At 38.7% G+C, this 22,698-nt stretch overlaps 1 protein-coding gene across 3 annotated transcripts in view; it reads left to right on the top strand.

Moving 5' to 3' along the window:
• The window catches only part of c1h8orf34 (chromosome 1 C8orf34 homolog), a 304,839-nt gene that overhangs the window by 280,673 nt on the left and 1,468 nt on the right, over window positions 1–22,698 (top strand). For 2 of the 3 annotated variants that reach the window (XM_073040956.1, XM_073040965.1), the window contains exon 13: window positions 7,425–7,518. In XM_073040956.1, coding sequence (XP_072897057.1) covers window positions 7,425–7,518 — 94 coding nt within the window. Of the gene's footprint in view, window positions 1–7,424; window positions 7,533–22,698 lie in introns of those variants that run through there. The other variant, XM_073040946.1, reaches the window with a different exon arrangement.

Below are 22,698 nucleotides of genomic sequence, written 5' to 3'. Positions count from 1 at the left end.
GAAGTGAGGCAAATAAAGCATTGAAATAGATTATCTGAATCGTCAAGATCTGCAGTGCAAAGGCTCCAAGTTGTTGGTGGAGTGATTCTGAGATGCTTGTTGCCTAAGAGAAAAGCAAACCCCAGGAAATGTGTGACTTAAATTTACCTCACCGTAGGGCCCTTTTTAGCAGATTTCTATCAATGTGCGTAATAGGACTCTGCCTGTATTCATGAAGCTCCCATTTAAATCAGGTAGGTATCCCAATACCTTCCCCAAACCTCCATCCCAAATAAAATAACAATTAAGATAGCTGAGAGGTAGAAATGACTCAAGTCCAGCAATGAACTTTTAACACTTGTTTTGCCCATTTTTCTTCATGCACAAAAAGTTAAAGATTCCCTCTTTCTGTTTCAAAGGGATGCAGCTGCACAGTACCAAGAACTGACAGTTGAAAACAATTTTGATGCCTCTGTCATTTTATTCTTTTATATACCTGGCTAATTAACCTTTTCATTTTTCCCTCACATTTTACAGCCTATATACCATATATTATATGCCAACAAGTCAATCACACAAGAATACACAGTCCGCGTCATCTTTTGCACAATACTGCCTAAATTATCTTCTAGCCTAGGGCCATATTTGAAGCCATCAATCATGACTGCTAGCAAATCTGAGTCACAACAATAGTTATAAATTTGTTGTTTCTTACGAGTTTCCAGCTATGCTGACATTGCGTTCTTTTCTGACTCAGACCTGACAACATCTGAGTGATACTAAAAATTAAATTATTATCTGTAAGACTGAGGCAAATGCATTTCTATTCCTTCATCCAGAGCAGCATACTGTAAATGATTCAGAATGAAGTCTCGTTTTCCATTTAAAGGGAGTGAATCTCAATATATTAGAAATAAAAAGACTGAATATGAATTAGCTGATTTAATTTGCTGCATCACGGTGACTGTTAAATATTCATGCTATGTTATCATTTGTTATCATTTCCAGTAGAATTAGTCTACTGGATAAAAGAGCATGTTGAAACTGCAGCAATGTATTTTTTTCAGGCATCTGATCATGTTAACAAGGCCTTGAAATTATACCACAGGGCACTGGTAGAATAACCACTATCATTGACTGGAGACATTGAAGTGTTTAGTTTAAATGATTTACCATCTCCAGTAAAATAGCAAATTGAAGAATTTTGCATGTCTTATAAGGAATATGCATGTTAGCAGTGTGTGGTGTACTGAGTAGAGTTTAACCCAGGAGGCGCATTTATAACAACATCTTTGTAATATGCATTTACTGTTGAAACAGCAGCAAGTCTTTGTTTATTGTACTATTAGTTTTGTTTTCATAGACTAGGAAAGAACTTTTGTGGTGTGGATTTCAGTTATGCCATTTTCAACAACTCACTGAAGATTTTATCCAAATTTGCATTTACTCGTAGTTATTTCTGTCAGCTAATGTCCTATCGGTTGTTTATTTACATCTAATGCAGAATTTCTAAAAGTAAACACTCTCGAGTTAAACATTAATCTCAGCCACGTCAGTCCATTCAGTATGATTCTGTGTAATAACTGAGCGGATCAGAACCAGAATCAGGTTTAATATCATGAATTTAATGATATTAAATAATGATATTTAATGAATATCATGAATCATATGTCATGAAATTTGTTAACTTTGTATGATAAATAAATATAGAGGGGAAAAAACCTGAATTACAGTAAGTATGTATATATATATATATATATGTCTAGTAAATGATTAAGTTAAAATAAGTAGCTAAAAAAAAAACAAATAAAAATTAATGAGATAGTGTTCATGGGTTCAATGTCAATTTAGGAATCGGATGGCAGAGGGGAAGAAGCTGTTCCTGAATGGCTGAGGATGTGCCTTCAGGCTTCTGTACCTCCTACCTAATGGTAACAATGAGAAGAGGGCATGTTCTGGCTGGTGGGAAAGGATCAGCATTCCTTTTCAGTTCACTGTTTTACAATCAATGTTAATTTTTGCTTTTTTTAAACCTGAAATTTGGAGAGTCTTACCATTTACATGCTAAATGTCTTTCCAGTTATAATTGTTCAATGTTGTTTCGTGAGTGAATACCAGATTCCATTCATATTACATGATTAGAGATTTTCTGGGATTTCTCAGTGGATTTCAGAATTGGTTTCTGGAGAGGACAGTAATTCAATAGTTACAAGAAACCTTGTACAGTAGCTTGAGGAACCCAGGTTCAATCCTGACTTTAGCTTCTCTCCATGTGAAATTTGTACATCCTTCCATTATTAAATGGATTTCCTCTTGGTGCTCTGATCTCTTCCCATCTTCCAAAGATGCAGTGGCATGTGTGTCTTAACCACTGTATGTTACCCCTTATTGTGAATTAAAGGGGAAAAAAAACTACAGGGCTGTAGGAAAATAGAAAGGGGTGGGAACATGACTGATAGGATTGCTGTGCTGAGAGCTATCATGAGCCTGATGATATGAATGATCTAATTGTATAATACATAAGATATTACATGCATTATTCTCCAAAACCTGCAAAACTCATTCATCCACCTTTAATTATCTGTCTTCCTCCCTAATATTGTAGAATATCCTCTATCCTGAACAGTCTTTTGCAGTTTGTGCACCAATTAAATATAACGCAGTAATGGAAAGATAACAGGAAAAGGGCTTCAAACAAATGGGACAAAGGGTGGGATCCAAAAAGACAAAGTGCAGATTGACATATGAAGGGAAACAGCTCACTTAAAGTCAGTAAGTGAGATCAGTGCAGATATGCATTACAGCTGGCATTGATGAGGTAAGGTCCTTTTCTGTATTATTGTGTTTTGATGATTCATTCCCATATTGGAAGGCTTCCTCTAGGTAATAACTTTAATGAGCAGATAATAGTTATAAATGTTTCTTTAATTTATCTACCCATAAATTGCAATGAGGTAAAACAAGTAGAGACATAATGAACTGAACAGATAGCCTACATTATTGGAACTATAGTTTATATAAATGCAGTTTATCAATATCATTTCTATTATGAGCATAAAGTATAGCATCTATATAATATAGGTAGTTTAGGTTAGCTCAAGAGAAAACAGTAATAGTATGTAACGCCACTTTCTTTCCCAACTTCCAGCTCAATGACTCCACTCAAATTATAAAAGGGTTTGGGGATATTATGTGCTTCTAAAATTATAGACCCAGTGGCTACCTTATCAGGTACACCTGTACATCAGCTCGTCAATGCAAATATCTAATCAGCCAATCATGTGGCAGAAACTCAATGCATAAAAGCATGCAGATGTCATCAAGAAGTTCAGTAGTTGTCCAGACCAAACATCAGAATGGGGAAGAAATGTGATCTAAATAACTTTGACAATGGAAGGATTGTTGGTGCAGGTCGGGGTGGTTTGAGTATCTCAGAAACTGGTTATCTCCTGGGATTTTCACATGCAACAGTCTGTAGAGTTTACAGAGAGTGGTACAAAAACAAACAAAAAAATCAAATGATGGCAGTATTATCTCGATAGACAGGGTCTGATTAGGAACAGTCAACATGGATTTGTGCGTGGAAGGTCATGTTTGACAAATCTTATTGAATTTTTTGAAGAGGTTACTAGGAACGCTGACAAGGGTAAAACAGTGGATGTTGTCTATATGGACTTCAGTAAGGCCTTTGACAAGGTTCTGCATGGAAGGTTAGTTAGGAAGGTTCAATATTTAGGTGTTAATATTGACATAGTAAAATGGATTCACCAATGGCTGGTTGGGAGATGCCAGAGAGTAGTGATGGATAACTGTTTGTCAGGTTGGAGGCCGGTGACTAGCGGTGTGCCTCAGGGATCTGTACTGGGTCCAATGTTGTTTGTCATATACATTAATGATCTGGATGATGGGGTGGTAAATTGGATTAGTAAGTATGCAGATGATACTAAGATAGGTGGCGTTGTGGATAATCAAGTAGGTTTTCAAAGCTTGCAGAGAGATTTAGGCCAGTTAGAAGAGTGGGCTGAAAGATGGCAGATGGAGTTTAATGCTGATAAGTGCGAGCTGCTACATTTTGGTAGGAATAATCAGAATAGGACATACATGGTAAATGGTAGGGCATCGAAGAATGCAGTAGAACAGAATGATCTAGGAATAATGGTGCATAGTTCCCTGAAGGTGGAATCTCATGTGGATTAGGGTGGTGAAGAAAGCTTTTGGTAGGCTGACCTTTATAAATCAGAGCATTGAGTATAGGAGTTGGGATGTAATGTTAAAATTGTACAGGGCATTGGTAAGGCCAAATTTGGAGTATTGTGTACAGTTCTGATCACCGAATTATAGGAAAGATGTCAACAAAATAGAGAGAGTACAGAGAAGATTTACTAGAATGTTACCTGAGTTTCAGCACCTAAGTTACAGAGAAAGGTTGAACAAGTTAGGTCTTTATTCTTTGGAGCGTAGAAGGTTGAGGGGGTATTTGATAGAGGTATTTAAAATTATGAGGGGGATAGATAGAGTTGACGTGGATAGGCTTTTTCCATTGAGAGTAGGGGAGATTCAAACGAGGACATGAGTTGAGAGTTAGGGGGCAAAAGTTTAAGGGTAACATGAGGGGGATTTTCTTTACTCAGAGAGTGGTAGCTGTGTGGAATGAGCTTCCAGTAGAAGTGGTAGAGACAGGTTCGATATTGTCATTTAAAGTAAAATTGGATAGGTATATGGACAGGAAAGGAATGGAGGGTTATGGGCTGAGTGCAGGTCGGTGGGACTAGGTGAGAGTAAGCGTTTGGCACGGACTAGAAGGGCCGAGATGGCCTGTTTCCATGCTGTAATTGTTATATGGTTATATGGCAGTACTATGGGCAAAAATGCCTTTTTAAGATGAGAGGTCAAAGAAGAATGGCCAGGCAGGCTTAGGCTGATAGGAAGGCGACAGTACTCAGATAAACACGTGTTACATCAATAGTGTGCAGAAGAGCATTTCTGAATGGACATGTCGAATCTTGAAGTAGATGGGCTACAGCAGCAAAGAAACACGAACATTTTATTAGGTGCAGGAAGTACGTAATAAAGTGGCCTCCGAGTGTACAAGTGAATTTGAGACTTCAGTAAGCACATCTTGAAGCTTTTATCAATTTTTCATTTTCGAACATCCTGCTTTTTTTAACGTACATTTTTCCTATTATCAGTAAATTCATTATTTCCCTTGTAGAGAATCCTCAATCAAAAATTTCAGTTTGGAGTCCTTTGTTTGGTTAGATAATGAAAGTAAACACTATTAAATGAGAAATGGGGTGTCATCTCTGTGTCAGTATCTCAGAGGAGAGAAAGATTCCTGAAAGGTCTCCACTAGACAATAATCAGTCTTCAAATGCTGAATGAGCGACTGCAGAAATTGCAGCATTTGTAGAACCTAATTTACGTATCTAATCTATGTGACTTAATCTGATACATTTCTGGAAATATATTTGGTAAATTTGTTAATGGAGAAAAACAAAAATGGGGAAAAAAAAGCAGAGAGATGAGGTAATCAAGTTACCTGAGAACCTACAGAGACAATCTTAGCTCAAACACTTATGCTGTTTGCAAAGAAATCTTCCACAAATTATGTTAGAACTAAATCTAATGCAGTGGTTTTTAACGATCCTATTTACCTTAGACTCTCTGCAGTGAAGTCAGGTAGTGATTTCACACCATGAGTTTTTCTTTGTGAAAGGAACATTTTCAGGTGTAAAGTGCATCCCACAATATTCTGGTATTGATGATAATCTACAGTACTTAAGCAGTTAGTCATAGTGTGACACAGGGATCATTGTCTGAGGCTTCAATGGGAATAAAATGAGTACAGCGTAAAATGGTCTGCCAAATGACTCTGAGTCTGTTTTGTGCAACTGGCAAAGATCAGTTTCACTTCTTCTTCCCCCCCCACCACTCCACCGCTCCCACCCAGCATGCCCAAGGGTTTCCTCCAATTTAGCTGCTGCAACCTATATTAATAAGACATTACAATAATGGCAGCTGAGTAAACTTGAGGGCAATAAACTATAAAAGCTGGCAGTTCCCTAGATGCATGATGTATATCATTGTATTGTTTATTTGAATGCGTCCCTCAGCTGTGACACGAATTCCAAAGGAGGATTTATTATATTTTGAACACTCTTCTATTTATTAATTTGAATATTTATTTAAATATGTTTATTGAACTTAATGTTGAATGTAATGCTGAATAGTCAAGTATTGCCCATTTTCCTTTCTTAGCGTCAACAAGAATACATATCGAGTCACCCTCATTTGGAATAAAGCTCTCACTTCTCAAACCTCTGAAGTTTTAGAAATTCTGTTCTAATGTAGCCAGCATTTTACAGTAGCTCCTCTTTCTGCTAATGCAGGCAATTTTAGAAATTTATTATTGAATTACCATTTATTAATGAAGATCTGTGTGTTCTTGGAGCCATTAAGGGGAAAGGTATGAGAGCAATCTTACAGTACTTTTACATTCATCAGAAAATTAAACGACCTTTGACCAAATGACTTTTTTTTAGCATAAATCCCAGTATTAAATCTAACTGTCCAGATATAAATCCACAGTGCTATTAAATCTCTATTAAATATAATATGGCATAAATGAACAGAAAAGCTATTCTCCTTTTATTTCATTACATTGGACTTTTGGTTTATAACATTGTTAATCACAGCTATTTCTTAATTCAAATTAACTGAGGCAAATAACTAACTAGATAAAAATTATAAGAAATTAAATCAACAAACACTGTCCCATGTAATAGTGAGCATATGTTCAACCATAAGAAAATACGAGACAAAATTTGTAAGTCTCTTAAAATTGTGAAACCGCTTTTTAAAGTGGATGATCAAATAGGTGATCATTATGTTCATTCAAAGATTTATAAATCTAGTACTGTCATGATGCTGTGGCTGCAGAATCTCTTGTGAAGTTTCAAGCTTAATTTCAGAACGTGACTATATAGTTGGGACAGTTAAATAATTGCAGTGCTGAAGTACTGCATTGTCAGACGTACTGTCTTTCAGAGGTTAAACTAATGTCCTATGTTCATTCTGAAGTGGATGAAAAAGCTATGTATACGATACAACTTAAAGAATAGAGAATTTTCTTCAGATACATATATTTCTCAATAAAAATGTTAGTAAAATGTGAATCAATATTCAGTACTTTGCTATTGCAGAATCTTCGCAAGAAAAGGCCATACGGCATAGGTGAAGAATTAAATAAGCTGAATATTTGTAGGATGAATATTATAGATAATTGTTTTCTTAATGCATTTGTTTTACAGTTTTAAATTTGTCAGAACATCTTCTATGGACAGAAACATTCTATACAATTAAAGTGAAATGCCATTATTAAGATGTTACTAAAGTTTGCTATTAATTAGTCCATAGGTTCTAAGATGTACTTTACCTTTCCTTAGGATGAATCCTTTCCACAGTCGTTAGCTACTCGTCAGCCATGGACTTTACCCAGTAATACCGATAATGAAGGTGCAGATCCTGGTCAGGACAAATGTGAGTATGTATGACGTGAAATACAAGTCAATGTACTCTATATACTTGTTAATTTTGCTACCGATGCTAGTTCCAGATTTGATGGCATCGCAATCAGCATGTATCTAAACCTCCCCTCTTGAAAATCATCAGTGTTACTTTCACTGAATTCCCATCCACTGAATGCCATAGATAGATAGATAGATAGATAGATAGATAGATAGATACTTTATTCATCCCCATGGGGAAATTCAACTTTTTTTCCAATGTCCCATACACTTGTTGTAGCAAAACTAATTACATACAATACTTAACTCAGTAAAAAATATGATATGCATCTAAATCACTATCTCAAAAAGCATTAATAATAGCTTTTAAAAGGTTCTTAAGTCCTGGCGGTTGAATTGTAAAGCCTAATGGCATTGGGGAGTATTGACCTCTTCATCCTGTCTGAGGAGCATTGCATCGATAGTAACCTGTCGCTGAAACTGCTTCTCTGTCTCTGGATGGTGCTATGTAGAGGATGTTCAGAGTTTTCCAAAATAATCCCATCCCATCTTGAAAAATCAGCACTAAACAAGTACTTCACATCAGTATTCACCAAGGAGAGGAACACAGAAGTCAGTGAGATCAGGGAGGGATATGCTGATATTCTGAGGCCTGTAGATATGAAGGAGGAGGAGATGTTGGTTGTCTTAAAGAACTTAAAGGTGTGTAAGTCCCCAGTGTCTGATAGGACCTATCCTAAGTTATTGTGTGAAGCAAGAGAGGGGTTTGCTACAGCCTTGAAAAAATCTTTGTATTCTCTTTAGTCACAGATGAGGTCCAAGAGGACTGTGGAAAAGCCAGTGCTATGCCTCTGATTAAGAAATGCAGTAAAGAAGAAGCTGGCATTTAAAGTGGCACTCACATCTGGAAAAGCATAACATTAAGGATAGTAAGTTTTTTGAGGAGGTAGTGAAGACATTTGATAAGGGTAGGGCAATGGATGTTCTGAGCACGGACTTTAGTAAAGCTTTCGACAAGGTCCCTCAAATCCTTCTCTCTGCTAAGGGACCCATGGAGACTTGGTAGATAGGATTCCAATTTGGCCATTGAAGAGACTGTTGTCTCAGGAAGCAGGTTGTTTTGTAGATATTTAATGTAATGCTCATTCTTAACTGTGCTTCACTAAATGAGTCACAAATGATTTACAGCAGAGTCTCCAAACATCACATATGGAAGAGTCATCTGTGTGGTGCTGATTGCTGACGGAGGTTGAAGTGACCATGGCTTCAGAATGTCAGTGATGTAGGTCTCCCAGTTTCCCATTTGTCCAGTAGATTAGCTCCAATCCAGTGAAAAATTTGTTTCCAACAGCAGCATTGAATTTACTCCGGAGGATCAAATTGTCTCCCCCAGGAAGTAGATAAGGTCTTTTAAAGTGAACAGTAGAAATAAGGAATAAGGAACCATTTTGACTCACTCTAACACAGAATCAGTATACATCAGTGTTTTAGCCCTTTTCTTCTGTATCTAGTCTTTCAACATTCGAAAGGTTTCAATGAGGTCACCCCATCCTTCTAAGTTCCAGTGAATGCAGACCCAGAGCCATCAAACGTTCCTCTATGATAGCCCTTTCATTCCCAAAATCATCCTCGTGAACCTCCTCTGGACCCTCTCCAATGCCAGCACATCTTTTCTAAGATAAGGGGCCCAAAACTGTTCACAATACTCAAGGTGAGGCCTCACCAGTGCCTTAAAAAGTCTCAGCATTACATCCTTGCTGATCCAGATGTTGGTTATTCCATCATTTGCCTATTGAAGTTTACATACTTCCAGACCCACCAACAATATGCTTCCCACATGCATATAAGGTTACCATTGGAGCCGTGTAAAACTGTACAGTTATGTTTCATTTTATAATATTCCGACAAGATTCGTTGCTTGACTAACCTGACTTGCATAAAGATGAGAAAATTAACCCTACTTTTATGCCATGTAACAAGAACAAAAGAAAACAGCAGAATTATTGCAGAGTAAGTCTGCTACCTATTACAGCCAATTATCATGGCAGTTCTCATACAGAGTGCAGTAAAATTCAAGTGCTTTTGCAGCAAGGTATTAAGTACCGTTATTGTTTATTTTAACTGGATTATTTGGAGGAGGCATAAAGCTTCCCCAATCAGTAGAAGGAAATTAGAGGTAAAGTCACCTTGACCCATGTTTACCTCAACATACCATGGTACTATTTATGCTGAAAGAACTTCGGAGAATTGCTCCATTGACCCTGCCGTTATTCCCAGAGCCAGCTCATTAGTGCATTCAATAACGTGCCAGGAATGCTGCTTCTCAGCAACAAGTGCTTAGACTTGCGGCTGTTGTGGAATTGGTAAAAGAAGTATATTGCTGCAAAGACTTTCAGCCAAGAAATCTAGGGAGAGCAAATGGAAACTTGGAGCAAGTGTCTCGAGAGAAGAGAGGAGCTGAATACATTCTCTGCTTCCCATCAAGATTCTGAAAGTGGTTTTCTTTGGACTCCTAAGAAATGGACTCCAATGGACTCCAATCTCAGGGACTCTGCAGTGGGAATACGTATGTTCAATGAGTAGCACACCTTCGTGAGTCCGTGACTTCTTTCCCAACCCGAGATTTACAATGGTTATGGATAAAGGAGCTTTCCCCATAATGCAGCAATTTCGTGGAGATGTTCTTTCAGTTGAAAGACAACTGGAATACTTGGAAGTCAATAGCTGGGTGCATGTCACACCTGCACTCCACTTTGGTATGGCACATTCATTTCGGGCAGGGCTATGCCAGTGGTGCTGCAGGCCATGAAACATAGAAGCATAAAAAACCTACAGCACAATACAGGCCCTTCGGCCCACAAAGCTGTGCCAAACATGTCCCTACCTTAGAACTACCTAGGCTTTACCCATAGGCCTCTATTTTTCTAAGCTCCATGTAGCCATCCGGGAATCTCTTAAAGAACCCTACCATTTCCGCCTCCACCACCGCCGCCGGCAGCCCATTCCACGCACTCACCACTCTCTGCGTAAAAAAAACTTACCCCGACATCTCCTCTGTACCTTTCCAAACACTGTAATCAGCCACAGTTTGGTCTAAACATATGCATTGCACCTGTCTCATGGTTTACAAGAGGGAGCCAGGAAAATCTATGCCATGATGTTATAGGGATGGTATAGAGTCATAGAAATGTACAGCACAGAAACAGGCCCTTCAGCCCATGCCGAAACCATTTAAACTGCTTAATCCCATTGACCTGAAGCAGGCCCATCCAGGTACCTATCCAAACTTCACTTAAACGAGCTCACATGCATGCACCACTTGTGCTGACAGATCGTTCCACACTCTCACGACTCCCTGAGTGAAGAAGTATGAATTCTTGTAGTTCCCAAAAAATTTATCAGAGAGGAAGTGTATGGAATAATTAACATTTCAAGGAATTTGCTCGATCTGTCGCAGATCTCGCCTTACCTCGCAGATGAAAGAAGCGAAGCACTGCAATGGATAATAATGCCATACAATGTGACTGATTACCGCCACCCAGATACCACAACCTTCCCACCATCACTACTTAACAATAACACTATTATTTGGGAAGAGTACAATTGAGTATGGTCTTAGCATCCAAGCTGTAAATGTGTTGTGAGGCAACTTCCTGACCTCATGAGCTAGAACAAGTGGCAGGAATGGTGCTTCCGCTGCCTACTAGGCCACCTTATTTAGAGACCAAATAAACTTCAGTATGGTGAACAAACTGTAAAAATAAAGCCCAATCAAAAACAAGAGAAAATCTTCAGATGCTGGAAATCCAAACGACACACACAAGATGCTGGAGGAGCTCAGCAGGCCAGGCAGCATCCATGGAAAAGAGTACAGTCGATGTTCTGGGCCGAGACCCTTCATTATTTTGTGTGTGTTGTAGAAATAAAGTGTTTACAGCTAAATCTGTATTAGGTTGAGTGGGTGGGTGCTGGAGATGGCAGTATTGCAGAACAATTTCGAGCCATCCCATTAAGGAATATAGCTAGATCACTCGGTGTTGAGAATTATTGAGAGCCCATCCGGAGCGATTGAGGTTGTGGCAGATGGTGAAAGAACAGGAGGGGGAAATCTACTTTGCCACATCCTCGTCAATCTAAAGTTCACAGAGGCATCTGTTCTTGACCGTATCAGAAGAAGTGACTTACATAATCATTCTGAAAGTGCAGCCTTTACACTGAAAGCATCCATATTGTGCAGCTCTGCTAAGCAGGGTAGATCAGAATGAATCTAAAAGTTCAAACGAGCATACCTGAGGTGCACTGCGGCATCTATGATTTGAAGACCATATTTTTGGTTTACCATGACTAATAAGTTAGGAGACTCAATCGGCTTTCAAGCTGAGTAGAGAAGCATTTTAAAAACGTGAGGGTGGTGGGGGGGGCTGGTGCATTCTGATGAGATGACAATACAGTGTCTGAGCTCAAAGCCAATTGATCTTCTGAACGCAAGAGATTCTGCGGATGTTTTGGAAATTTTGAGCTTAGACCACAAGACCATAAGACATAGGAGCAGAATTAGGCCATTTAGCCCATTTAATCTTCTCCGCCATTCAATCATAGCTGATTTATTTCCCCCTTCTCAGCCCCACTCCTTGGCTTTCTCCCTGTAATGCCATAGCCAGTCAAGAACCTATCAATCTCTGCCTTAAATACACCCAGCAACCTGGCCACCACAGCTGCATGTGGCACCAAATTCCATAAATTTACCAACATCTGGCTGAAGAAATTTCTCTGAATCTTTGTTTTAAATGGATGCTTGTGTATCCTGAGGCAGTGCCCTCTTGTCCTAGACTCCCCCACTATGGGAAACATCATTTTCACATCTATGTTGTTGAGGCCTTTAAACATTCGAAAGGTTTCAAAGAGATCCCCCCTCATCCCTCTAAATTCCAGTGAGTACAGGTCCAGAGCCATCAAACGTTCCATGTATAATAACCCTTTCATATCCAGAATCATCCTTGTGAACCTCCTCTGAACCCTCTCCAATGCCAGCACATTTTCTCTAAGATGAGGGGCCCAAAACTGTTCACAATACTCAAGGTGAAGCCTCACCAGTGCCTTATGAGGCTCAGCATCATATCTCTGCTTTTATATTCTAGACCTCTTGAAATGAATGCTAACATTGCATTTGCCTTCGTCTTCACTGACTCAACCTGCAAATTAACCTTTTTGTTCTGCACAAAAACTCCTAAGTCCCTTTGCAGCTTAGATTTTTGGATTTTCTCCTCATTTAGAAAATAGTCTGCACATTTATTTCCTCCATGAAAGTGCATGACCATGCATTTTCCGACATTGAATAATCTTATTAAATGGCAGAACAGGCTTGGAAGCCTAAAATACCTGCTGCTTATCTGAGTCTGTATTCCTTCCACAACTGGCCTACCATGCTTTACATAGTTTACAGTTTACAAGATTCACTGTAATAACTTGCCAAAATTTCAAAACCTACAGTTCCTACTCCTTTAAAAACTGCAACGGCAATCTCAAATTTCCCTCCAAGTTGTGAGTTATTCTCCTTTAGGAATATACTGTATGTCCATTCCATGAGTGAATGGTAGAAAAATGCAGACCTTGTCAACAACTAACTATTTGTGATTGCAATTGTTTTAAGTCCATTAAGTAAACTAAAGTTCATGAGAATCCAGGAAAGAGTGTAATACTGAGCATTCAAGTATTTTCATGGAACAATTTAAAGTACTTCCACATTTAAGGTATTTTAAACATGTGAGACATAAAAGCTTTAAAAAACTCAGAATCAGGTTTCTTGTCGTCACGTGTTTCATGAAATTTGTTGTTTTGTGGCACAGTACAGTGCAATACATAAAAATCTCTATAAGTTACAAAAAATTTACAAAAGTGGACTTGAGTAAAGCATTTGACAAGGTCCTGCATTGCAGACTGGTCAAGGCACATGGAATCCAAGGAAAGCTGACTAAAATTGATCCAAAATAAGCTTGGTGATAGGAGGCAGAAGATGCTTTTCTAATTGGAAGTCTATGATCACTGAATAAGCAGAGGAAGGGGTGCTGAGAATTCCCTTTGTAATAATTATTAGTGTCTTGGGGAGGAGGTATGTTTTGCAAGTTTAAAGGTGACAATAAGGATGGTGGTGATGTGGATAATGAGGAAGACTGTCTAAAACTAAAACTTTAGGCCAGGATATAGACCAGAAGAAACATTTGCAAGATAGAATTTAATCCTGACAAGTATACAGTGATGCATTTTGGGAAGTTAAATAGGGACAAGACATACACAACAAGTATTGTGTGATGCGGATCAAGTCCAAAGTTCCCTGAAAATGTTACTAGACAGGATGATGAAGAAGGTATATGACATGCTTACCTTCAATGTTTGGGGCAGAAAATATAAATGTCAGGAGGCTGTGTTACAGCTTCACGTAGTCGCATGTCAAGTATTGTGTCATCGCACCGTAGAAAGGATATGGCTCACTGGAGAGAACACAAAGGAGATTCACCAGGATGTTGCCTGGACTGGAGCACCTTAGTTATGGGGAGCGATTGGATAAACTGGGAAGTGACCCGATGGAGCCACTTATAAGAAACACAGAGGAGATAGTTAGAATCACTTTCTCATAGTAAGTGTATCAGGAACAACATGACTTTGGCTGAAGGGAAATGGAGGAGTTTTAAAGGGGATCTGAGGGGAAAGTTTATTTTTAAACAGAGAGTGGTTGAAATTTGGAATGTGTTGCCAGAGACTGAGATGGTATTGAATACAACCATATTTATTAATACTTAAGACAGGCACTCTAAGAGGGGAGGCAGTGGACTGAATGTGGACAAGTGTGATTACTGTGGATGGGCAACAAAAACAGTGGTGTGGATGTGGAAAACCAAAGGACTCATTCAACTCAATTCTGTGCCAAAAGACTCTGACCCCAATTTGTTATTTGTGCTACAAAATCTTGATGCAACTCAATAATCATTTTCATTCCATTTCATTCCTCAGAACATTAAAAAGATGCAATATAATTTGTATTTGGTGAAGCTTGTAATTTACAGCTACTAGTTCCAGTTTTTGTTAGATACCACAAGGAGATGCATTTAACATAGACTGACACTTTGACTGAAATAGCAGAAAGCCTGAATACAATTTGTGCTCCAGTGATCTCATTTGGGTCTCAGGAAGTGAGTGAAATTATTCAACGTTCATATGTTAGAATACAATTATGTTTTGTGATCATAAATTAATTTATTATTGAAGAATTCTGTGCACATCTGTTAGTGTTTTAAGGGGGTGTGGGTCTTTAGTTCAAATATAATACTGAAAGTGAATACTGTAGTGCACAGATTTAAACACCAAGTGAAACTTTAGTATTGACTTTAGTTCTGAGTTCTTGTCTACATTTGTTTTTATATTGCTATCCAAACATTATTAGAAAAAGTTAAAATTCTCAGACAATAAGACCATAAGATATAGGAGCAGAATTAGGTTATTTAGAGTCATAGAACACTATACAGCACAGAAACAGGCCCTTCAGCCCATCCAGTCCATGCCAAGCCATTAATCTGCCTAGTCCCATTGACCTGCACTCAAACCATAGTACTCCAGACCCTTTTCATCCATGTACCTATACAAATTTCTCTTCAATATTGAAATTAAACCCCAATCCACCATTTGCACTGGCAGCTCATTCCACACTCTCACTAACCTCTGCGTGAAGAAGTTCCCCCTCGTATTCCACTTAAGTATTTCACCTTTCACTCTTAACACATGACCTCTAATTGTAGTCTCACCCAGCCTCAGTGGAAAAAGCCTTTCTGCACTTACGCTATCCATACATCTCATAATTTTGTATACCTCTATCAAATTTCCCGTCAATCTTCTATGTTCTAGAGAATAAAATCTTAACCTATTCAACCTTTCCCTTTAAATCAGGTCCTCAAGTCCGAGCAACATCCTTGTTAATATTCTCCTTGTAAATTTTACATCCTTGTAAAATTTAACCCATTAAATCTGCTCCACCATTCAATCATAGCTGATTTATTAACTCTTTCAACCCCATTTGCCTGCCTTCTCCCCATAATCTTTGACACCCTTGCTAATCATGAGCCTATCAGCTTATCAAACCCCACTTTAAATTTACCCAATTGGCAATGAATACCACAGATTCACCACCCTCCAGCATAAGAAATTCCTCATCTCTATTCCAAAGGGACATCCTTGTATTCTGAGGCTGTAATCTCCTGTCCTAGAGTCTCACACTATTAAAAAAATCCGCTCCACATCCACTTTATTTAGGCCTTTCAATATTCAACGGGTTTCGATGTGATACCCCTTCATGGAAACATAGAAAAACTACAGTACAATACAGGCCCTTCGCCCCACAATCCTGTACTGAACATGTACTTACTTTAGAAATTACCTAGGGTTACCGTAGCCCTCTATTGTAGTAAGCTCCATGTACCTATCCATGGACCTTAAAAACCCTATTGTATCCGCCTCCACCACCATCACCAGCAGCTGATTCCACACACTCACCACTCTGCATAAAAAAACTTACCCCTGACATCTCCTCTGTACCCACTTCCAACACCTTAAAACTGTGCCCTTTTGTGTTAGCCATTTCAGCCCTGGGAAAAAGCCTCTGACTATCCACAAAACCAATGCCTCTCATCATCTATACATCTCTATCAGGTCACCTCTCATCTTCTGGTGCTCCAAGGAGAAAAGGCCAAATTCACTCAACCTGATCTCATATGGCATGCTCCCCAATCCAGGCAATATCCTTGCAAATATCCTCTTCACCCTTTCTACAGTTTTCATATCCTTCCTGTAGTGAGGTGACTGTAACTGAGCACAGTACTCCAAGTGGGGTCTAACTAGGGTTCTATATAACTGTAATATTACGTCTTGGCTCTTGAACTCAATCCCATGGTAGATGAAGGCCAATACACTGTATGACTTCTTAACCACACAGTCAACCTGTGCAGCAGCTTTGAGTGTCCAATGGACTTGGACCCCAAGATCCCTCTGATCCTCCACACTGCCAAGAGACATCACTAATACTATATTCTGCCATCATATTTGACCTATCAAAATGAACCACCTCATACTTACCTGGGTTGAACTCCATCTGTCACTTCTCAGCCCTGTTTTGCATTCTATCAATGTCCTTTTGTAACCTCTGACAGCTCTCCACACTATCCACAACACCCCCAATCTTTGAGTCATCAGCAAATTTACTAACCCATCCCTCCACTTCCTCATCTAGGTCATTTATAAAAATTACAAGAAGTAGGTGCCCAGAACAGATCCCTGAGGCACACCACTGGTCATGGACCTCCATGCTGAATACGACCTGTCTACAACCACTCTGGATCCACAAAGCAATGTTCCCTTGGATTCCACGCCTCCTTGCTTTCTCAATAAGCCTTGCATGGGGAACCTTATCAATGCCTTGCTGAAATCCATATACACTACATCTAAAGCTCTACCTTTATCAATGTGTTTAGTCATATCCTTAAAAATTCAATCAGACTTGTAAGGCATGACCTGCCTTTGACAAAGCCGTGTTAACTCTTCTTAATCATATTATGCCTCTCCAAATGTTCATAAATCCTGCCTCTCAGGATCTTCTCCATCAACTTACCAACCACTGAAGTAAGACTCACTGGTCTATAATTTCCTGGGCTCTACTCCCTTTTTAAATAAGGGAACAACATCTGCAACTTTCCAATCCTCCGGAACCTCTCCCGTCCCCAATGATGATGCAAAGATCATTGCCGAAGGCTCAGCAATCTCCTCCCTCACCTCCCACAGTAGCCTTTCAAGTGCTTTTCTTCTTGACTAGATTTACAACATCCTTTATACACCACGGTTCCTGTTCCCTACCATACTTTCCCTGTCTCATTGGAATGTACCTATGCAGAACGCCATGCAAATATCCCCTGAACATTTGTGATCACTATCTCCAAAATGCTCTCCCGCTGAGAGACCTGACACCTGACCAGTTTCATTTCTGAATACAAGATCAAGTACAGCCTCTCCTCTTGTAGGTTTATCTACATATTGTGTCAGGAAACATTCCTCAACACCCTTAACAAACTCCACCTCATCTAAACCCCTTGCTCTAGGGAAATGCCAATCTATACTGGGGAAATTAAAATCTTCCATCACAAGAACCCTGTTGTTATTGCATTGTTCCAGAATCTTTCTCCCATCTGCTCCTCGGTGTTCCTGTTACTATTGGGTGGTCTATAAAAACAGCCAGTAGATTTATTGACCCCTTCCTGTTTCTAACTTCCATCTACAGAGACTCAGTAGACAATTCCTCCATGACTTCCTCCTTTTCTGCAGCCATGACTCTATCTCTGATCAGCAGTGCCATGCCTCACCTCTTTTGCCCCCCCTCCCTGTCCTTTCTGAAACATCTAAAGCCTGACACTCTAGCCATTCCTGCCCCTGAGCCATCCAAGTCTCTTTAATGGCCACAACATGATAGTTCCAAGTACTGATCCACGCTCAAAGCTCATCCACTTTGTTCATGATACTCCTTGCATTCTTCTACATTCTAGGGAGTACAGGCCCAAAGCATTCGAATACTCCTCATATGTTAACCCTTTCATTCCCAGAATTCCTCACATGAACCGACTCTGGACCCTCTCCAATGCCAGCACAAGCTCTCTTGGATAAGAGCCCAAAATATACAGTACTCCAAGCATGATCTAATAACAGTTTGAATCAAGTGTAATTCTAATGCAGTTTCAGTGATCAATGACAGCCAGGGCATAAATTTCAAATTGCCTGTATCTAATATGGAAAAGACCCTTAATAACATCCAATGGTGTTATGGCGAATGACATTGCCAATATCATTGTTGGAATTCATTAATATTGTGTAGCCTACAAGGTTAAAATCTATGGAGCATCCTAAATACAAATGTTCTGTGCTTTCCAATTACAGAGATTAAATGAATAACGTAATTCCTTTATCTTCATCCATTGGATTTGGTTACTGATGGCCAGACCAACACTTTCTACCCATATGTAATAAACCTTGAGAAAAGCATTGCTATGCTGCTTTCTGAGTGCATTGTAATTCATGGAAGGATACTTCCATAGTACTGCCAAAAGGAGTTCCAGAACTTTAACTCAGTAAAGTTCAAATAAATTTTTATTATCAGAGTACAAGCAAATCTGTAGAATAGTAACTATAACAAGGTCAACCAAAATGCAGAAGACAACACACTGCAAATACAAATAAAAATAAATTGCAATAAATAACAAGAGCTGGAACTAACAAGACAGAGTCCTTAAATTGAGTCATTGGTTGTGGAACATCTCAATGGATGGGCAAGTGAGTGTAGTCATCCCCTATTGTTCAAGAGCCTGATAGTTGTGGGATGAAGGATGGCAATATTTCTCCAAGTTAGAAAGGTGCATGATTGGAGGGCACTTGAGGACGGAATTGTGCCCATGCGCTTCTGAGGTTTTTGTTCAAGATTGTTGAGCTCATTAGTCAAGGAGTTGTTGCCACAAAAGCTACATACCTTGTAGTGAGCTGCATAATATTGTTACAGTTGAAGAAGGATTACTTAAAGTGATGGTTGGATGGCATTGTGTTTCTTGAGAGGTCTTAGATCTTCCTCCATCCAAGAATGTATTCCATCACACTCTGGATTTCACTTTGTCAATGATGGACGGCTGCGGGAGGCAGAATGTAGAACTCTTGCTGCCAAAGCAATTTTGTAATTGGTGGATTGAACTTCTGGTAACCCTCAGGGTATTTGTACTATTTTTTAGCAAGGTTGTGTGCCTAGTCTGCTGGATCAACATACACAAAATACTGGATGTTGGTTTTTTTCTGGGAATTGCTGATTGGCCCCGTAATGAGGAGAATTCCGAGGCCAGTCAAGTCAAAGACATAGGACCAGAAAGGAACCCCTGTCTTATAAGTTTTGTTTTTTTCTACCTAGTGTATTAGAACATTGTGAGAAAGATCAGTGTAGAAATGTTTCATAATATATCCACATGACATCACAGGTAGACAGGGTGGTGAAGAAGGGGTAACCAATGGTTGGCTATTACCATTGGTGTAGAAGACATTGAATATATGATTTGGGACATTACATTGCAATTGTACAAGATATTGGTAAGGTTGCCACTGAAGTATTGTGTGTGGTTTTGATTACCCTGTTGTAGGAAGCATGTATTAAGCTGGAAAGAGTGTAAAGAAGATTCAGAAAAATGTTACTAGGACTTGAGGACGAGTTATTGAGAGAGTTTGAGCAGACTAGGAATTTATTCATTTGGAGCGTAGGAGACTGATGTGTGACCTATAGAAGTGTATAAAATTATGAAGGGCATACATAGCACGAAGGGAAAGGGGATCAAAACTAGAAGACTTCTGCTTAAGAAGACAGGTTAATATAGTGCATTCTGGTTAATTGGGACACAGCGGGACCAGTACATTTTGGCCCAGTTAAGAGGCTGCCCCCAATTAGCCAAAATTTCTTTGAAATAGTTCAAAAAGTATAAAAAAAAACCAAACTACTGTTAACTGAGTAACAAATGAAATACAAAACAGATTAGAACACTACCAAAACTGCTACAGTACTATAAAACTGTGTATTAATTCCCAATAGTTATCGACGGAGGAATTCATTCAGTGTACGCTGCCATGTTCTTTCGATTGACTGCAAATGAACAAATCAGCACTGCCTTCAAACAGTGCTTTTGACGATTACATCCTCCAAATCTTCATTTTTATTGTAATGTTCAAGCAGATTGTTGATAGTTTCAAATTATTCATAATTCCTAACTTGCTGAAGTAGTGAGATTGTCTCATTTTCACTCTTGGCCATTTCTTGTATCTCAGAGTCTTGGTTCACTATTCTTGGTTGGTGCGGCTATAACGAAACCCAATTTCCCTCGAGATCAATAAAGTATGTCTGTCTGTCTTTCTGTCTGTCTGAATGCTTGAAACGGCAGTGAGCAAAATAGTCCTGAGTTGTCTCGCTGTTTATTATTTGCCAATTGTCAGTGACAACAATCCCTGCAAGTGGTACTATTTAAAAATTGTTTGTTCTAAGCAAGAGTAGTGTCTACTGGCCACACATCGTGCATGATTCACGCTAGTTAGAAAATGTTCAGCAACAGACGCCTGCCCTAATTAAGTGGCATATTGTCCCAAATAAATGAAGGGAACACTGGCTATTTTCTTAAGACTTGTCCCAAATAAGTGGCTGCCTGGATTAACCAATTAATCCAGTGCCCAATTAACCAAGTGCCCAATTAATCAGAATCCACTGTATTTAAAAGAATTTGAGGGTCAACTACTTCAGCAGATGGTTATGCATCCATGGAAAGAACTGCCAGAGAAAGTGATTGAGGCAATTCCATTAACACATTTAAGAGTCACTTGGACTGGTACATAGATTGGAAAGGTTTAGAGGACCAAACGCAGGCAAATATGGCTGGCTTAGTTGGGAATCTTAGTTGGTGTGAATGAGTTGGCCAATGACCCTATTTCTGTACTCCATAATCCTATGACATGGAAGGAAACCATTCATCCCATTGAGTTCATCCTGGCTCTCAACACAATCCCATTCCTCACTAATTTTTTCCAGCATTCACATCAACTCCCCTCTCCCCACCATTGCACTGATGATTCTACCTAACACCCTCCATCTACCTACATACCAGGGATACTTCAGAGTGCCTGATATCTTATTAATATGCATTGGCAGACAAGATCTTAGTCCCATTGTTAGACATACATTAAAAATTTGGTTTCATTTTTGCATATTTTTTGACTTAAATAACTTTGTTCTTTCTAGTAATATCCATCTTAACTTTTTTTAAACCATCAATTTTAGATAAGGCCTTTTTAACATGGAAAACTAAGGGGATAAAGACTTCTCTAGATTTGTTTTTAGAGGATTGTTTAACGTCTTTTTCGCAGCTAATGGACAAATATGATATATCTAATGCACAATTTTTTTAGATATTTACATGTCAGAAATTTTTTATGCAATTTGTTACCGAATTACCCATTTGGTCATTTACCAAATATGATAGATGTTATCTTTCAGCTTAAACTATTTCAAAAAGGATTAATAGCCATTATATATAAACAGCTATTGAATTTACGAATGATGTCTAATGATAAGGTTAAACGTGCTTGGGAATTGGAACTTCAAGAGTCACTTTCAGATAATCCATGGAATAAAATTTGTCATTTAGTTAACAATTCATCTATCTGCGCCCATCACTCCTTGATTCAGTTCAAGGTAGTGCACGGGGCGCATATGTCAAAAGATAAACTAGTGCATATTTTTTTAATATAAATCCCACCTGTGATAGATGCAATACTGAGGTGGCTACCTTAACTCATGTTTTGGTCCTGCATAAAGTTAAATAATTTTTGGAGAGTTGTTTTTAGAACATTATCAAAAGTCATATGTTTGGACCTACAACCTAATTCAATTACGGCAATCTTTGGGATTATTCCAATGGAAGCAGGAAATGATCCTGCTTCCGCTCAACGCTTGATAGCTTTCTCAATTTTATTGGCTAGGAGAGCTATTCTATTGTATTGGAAGGATCCCAATCCACTTACTGTTTTTTCTGGCTCTCCTCCATTATGCTGTGTTAAAGTTTGGAGAAAACTAGGAGTCGGATGTTTGATACGTCTTTTAAATTTGAACAAACTTGGCGACCTTTTTTTCAATATTTTCATATGATCTAATTATTTTTACTTTTTCAGTTAATTTTTTTTCTTCTCCGCGAAGTTTTAGATAGGACCTTTTTTTTAAATTGTGTCCTCAAAATGTACTGCCCAGTCCCCTTTTTTTTGTTTTAGGTTAGTTTAGTGGGGTTTTTTTTCTCTTAATAACGACGTTTTTGAGGGTTTTTTTGGATGAATTGTTAAGAGGAGATGTGGTTTTTCTTTCCTCTTTATATTAGCTTAATACTATGTATGATTTTGACAGTGTGTATTTATTGAAATATGTATTTGAGATAACTTCTCCTCTGACTTGTATTTATCCTTATTCTTTTAAATCGATAAAAAAAGATTGAAAATGAAAATATGCATTTTTGGGAGGAAATTGGAGCACTTGGAAGTAGACCGTGAAGCTACAGTGAGGACTACAAGATTTTTACAGATGACTTATTATGTTTGCCAATGT

This window comes from Hemitrygon akajei, chromosome 1, assembly GCF_048418815.1.
Source record: "Hemitrygon akajei chromosome 1, sHemAka1.3, whole genome shotgun sequence".
Lineage (NCBI taxonomy): Eukaryota > Metazoa > Chordata > Chondrichthyes > Myliobatiformes > Dasyatidae > Hemitrygon > Hemitrygon akajei.
This window is presented reverse-complemented; position numbering and strand designations above follow the sequence as displayed.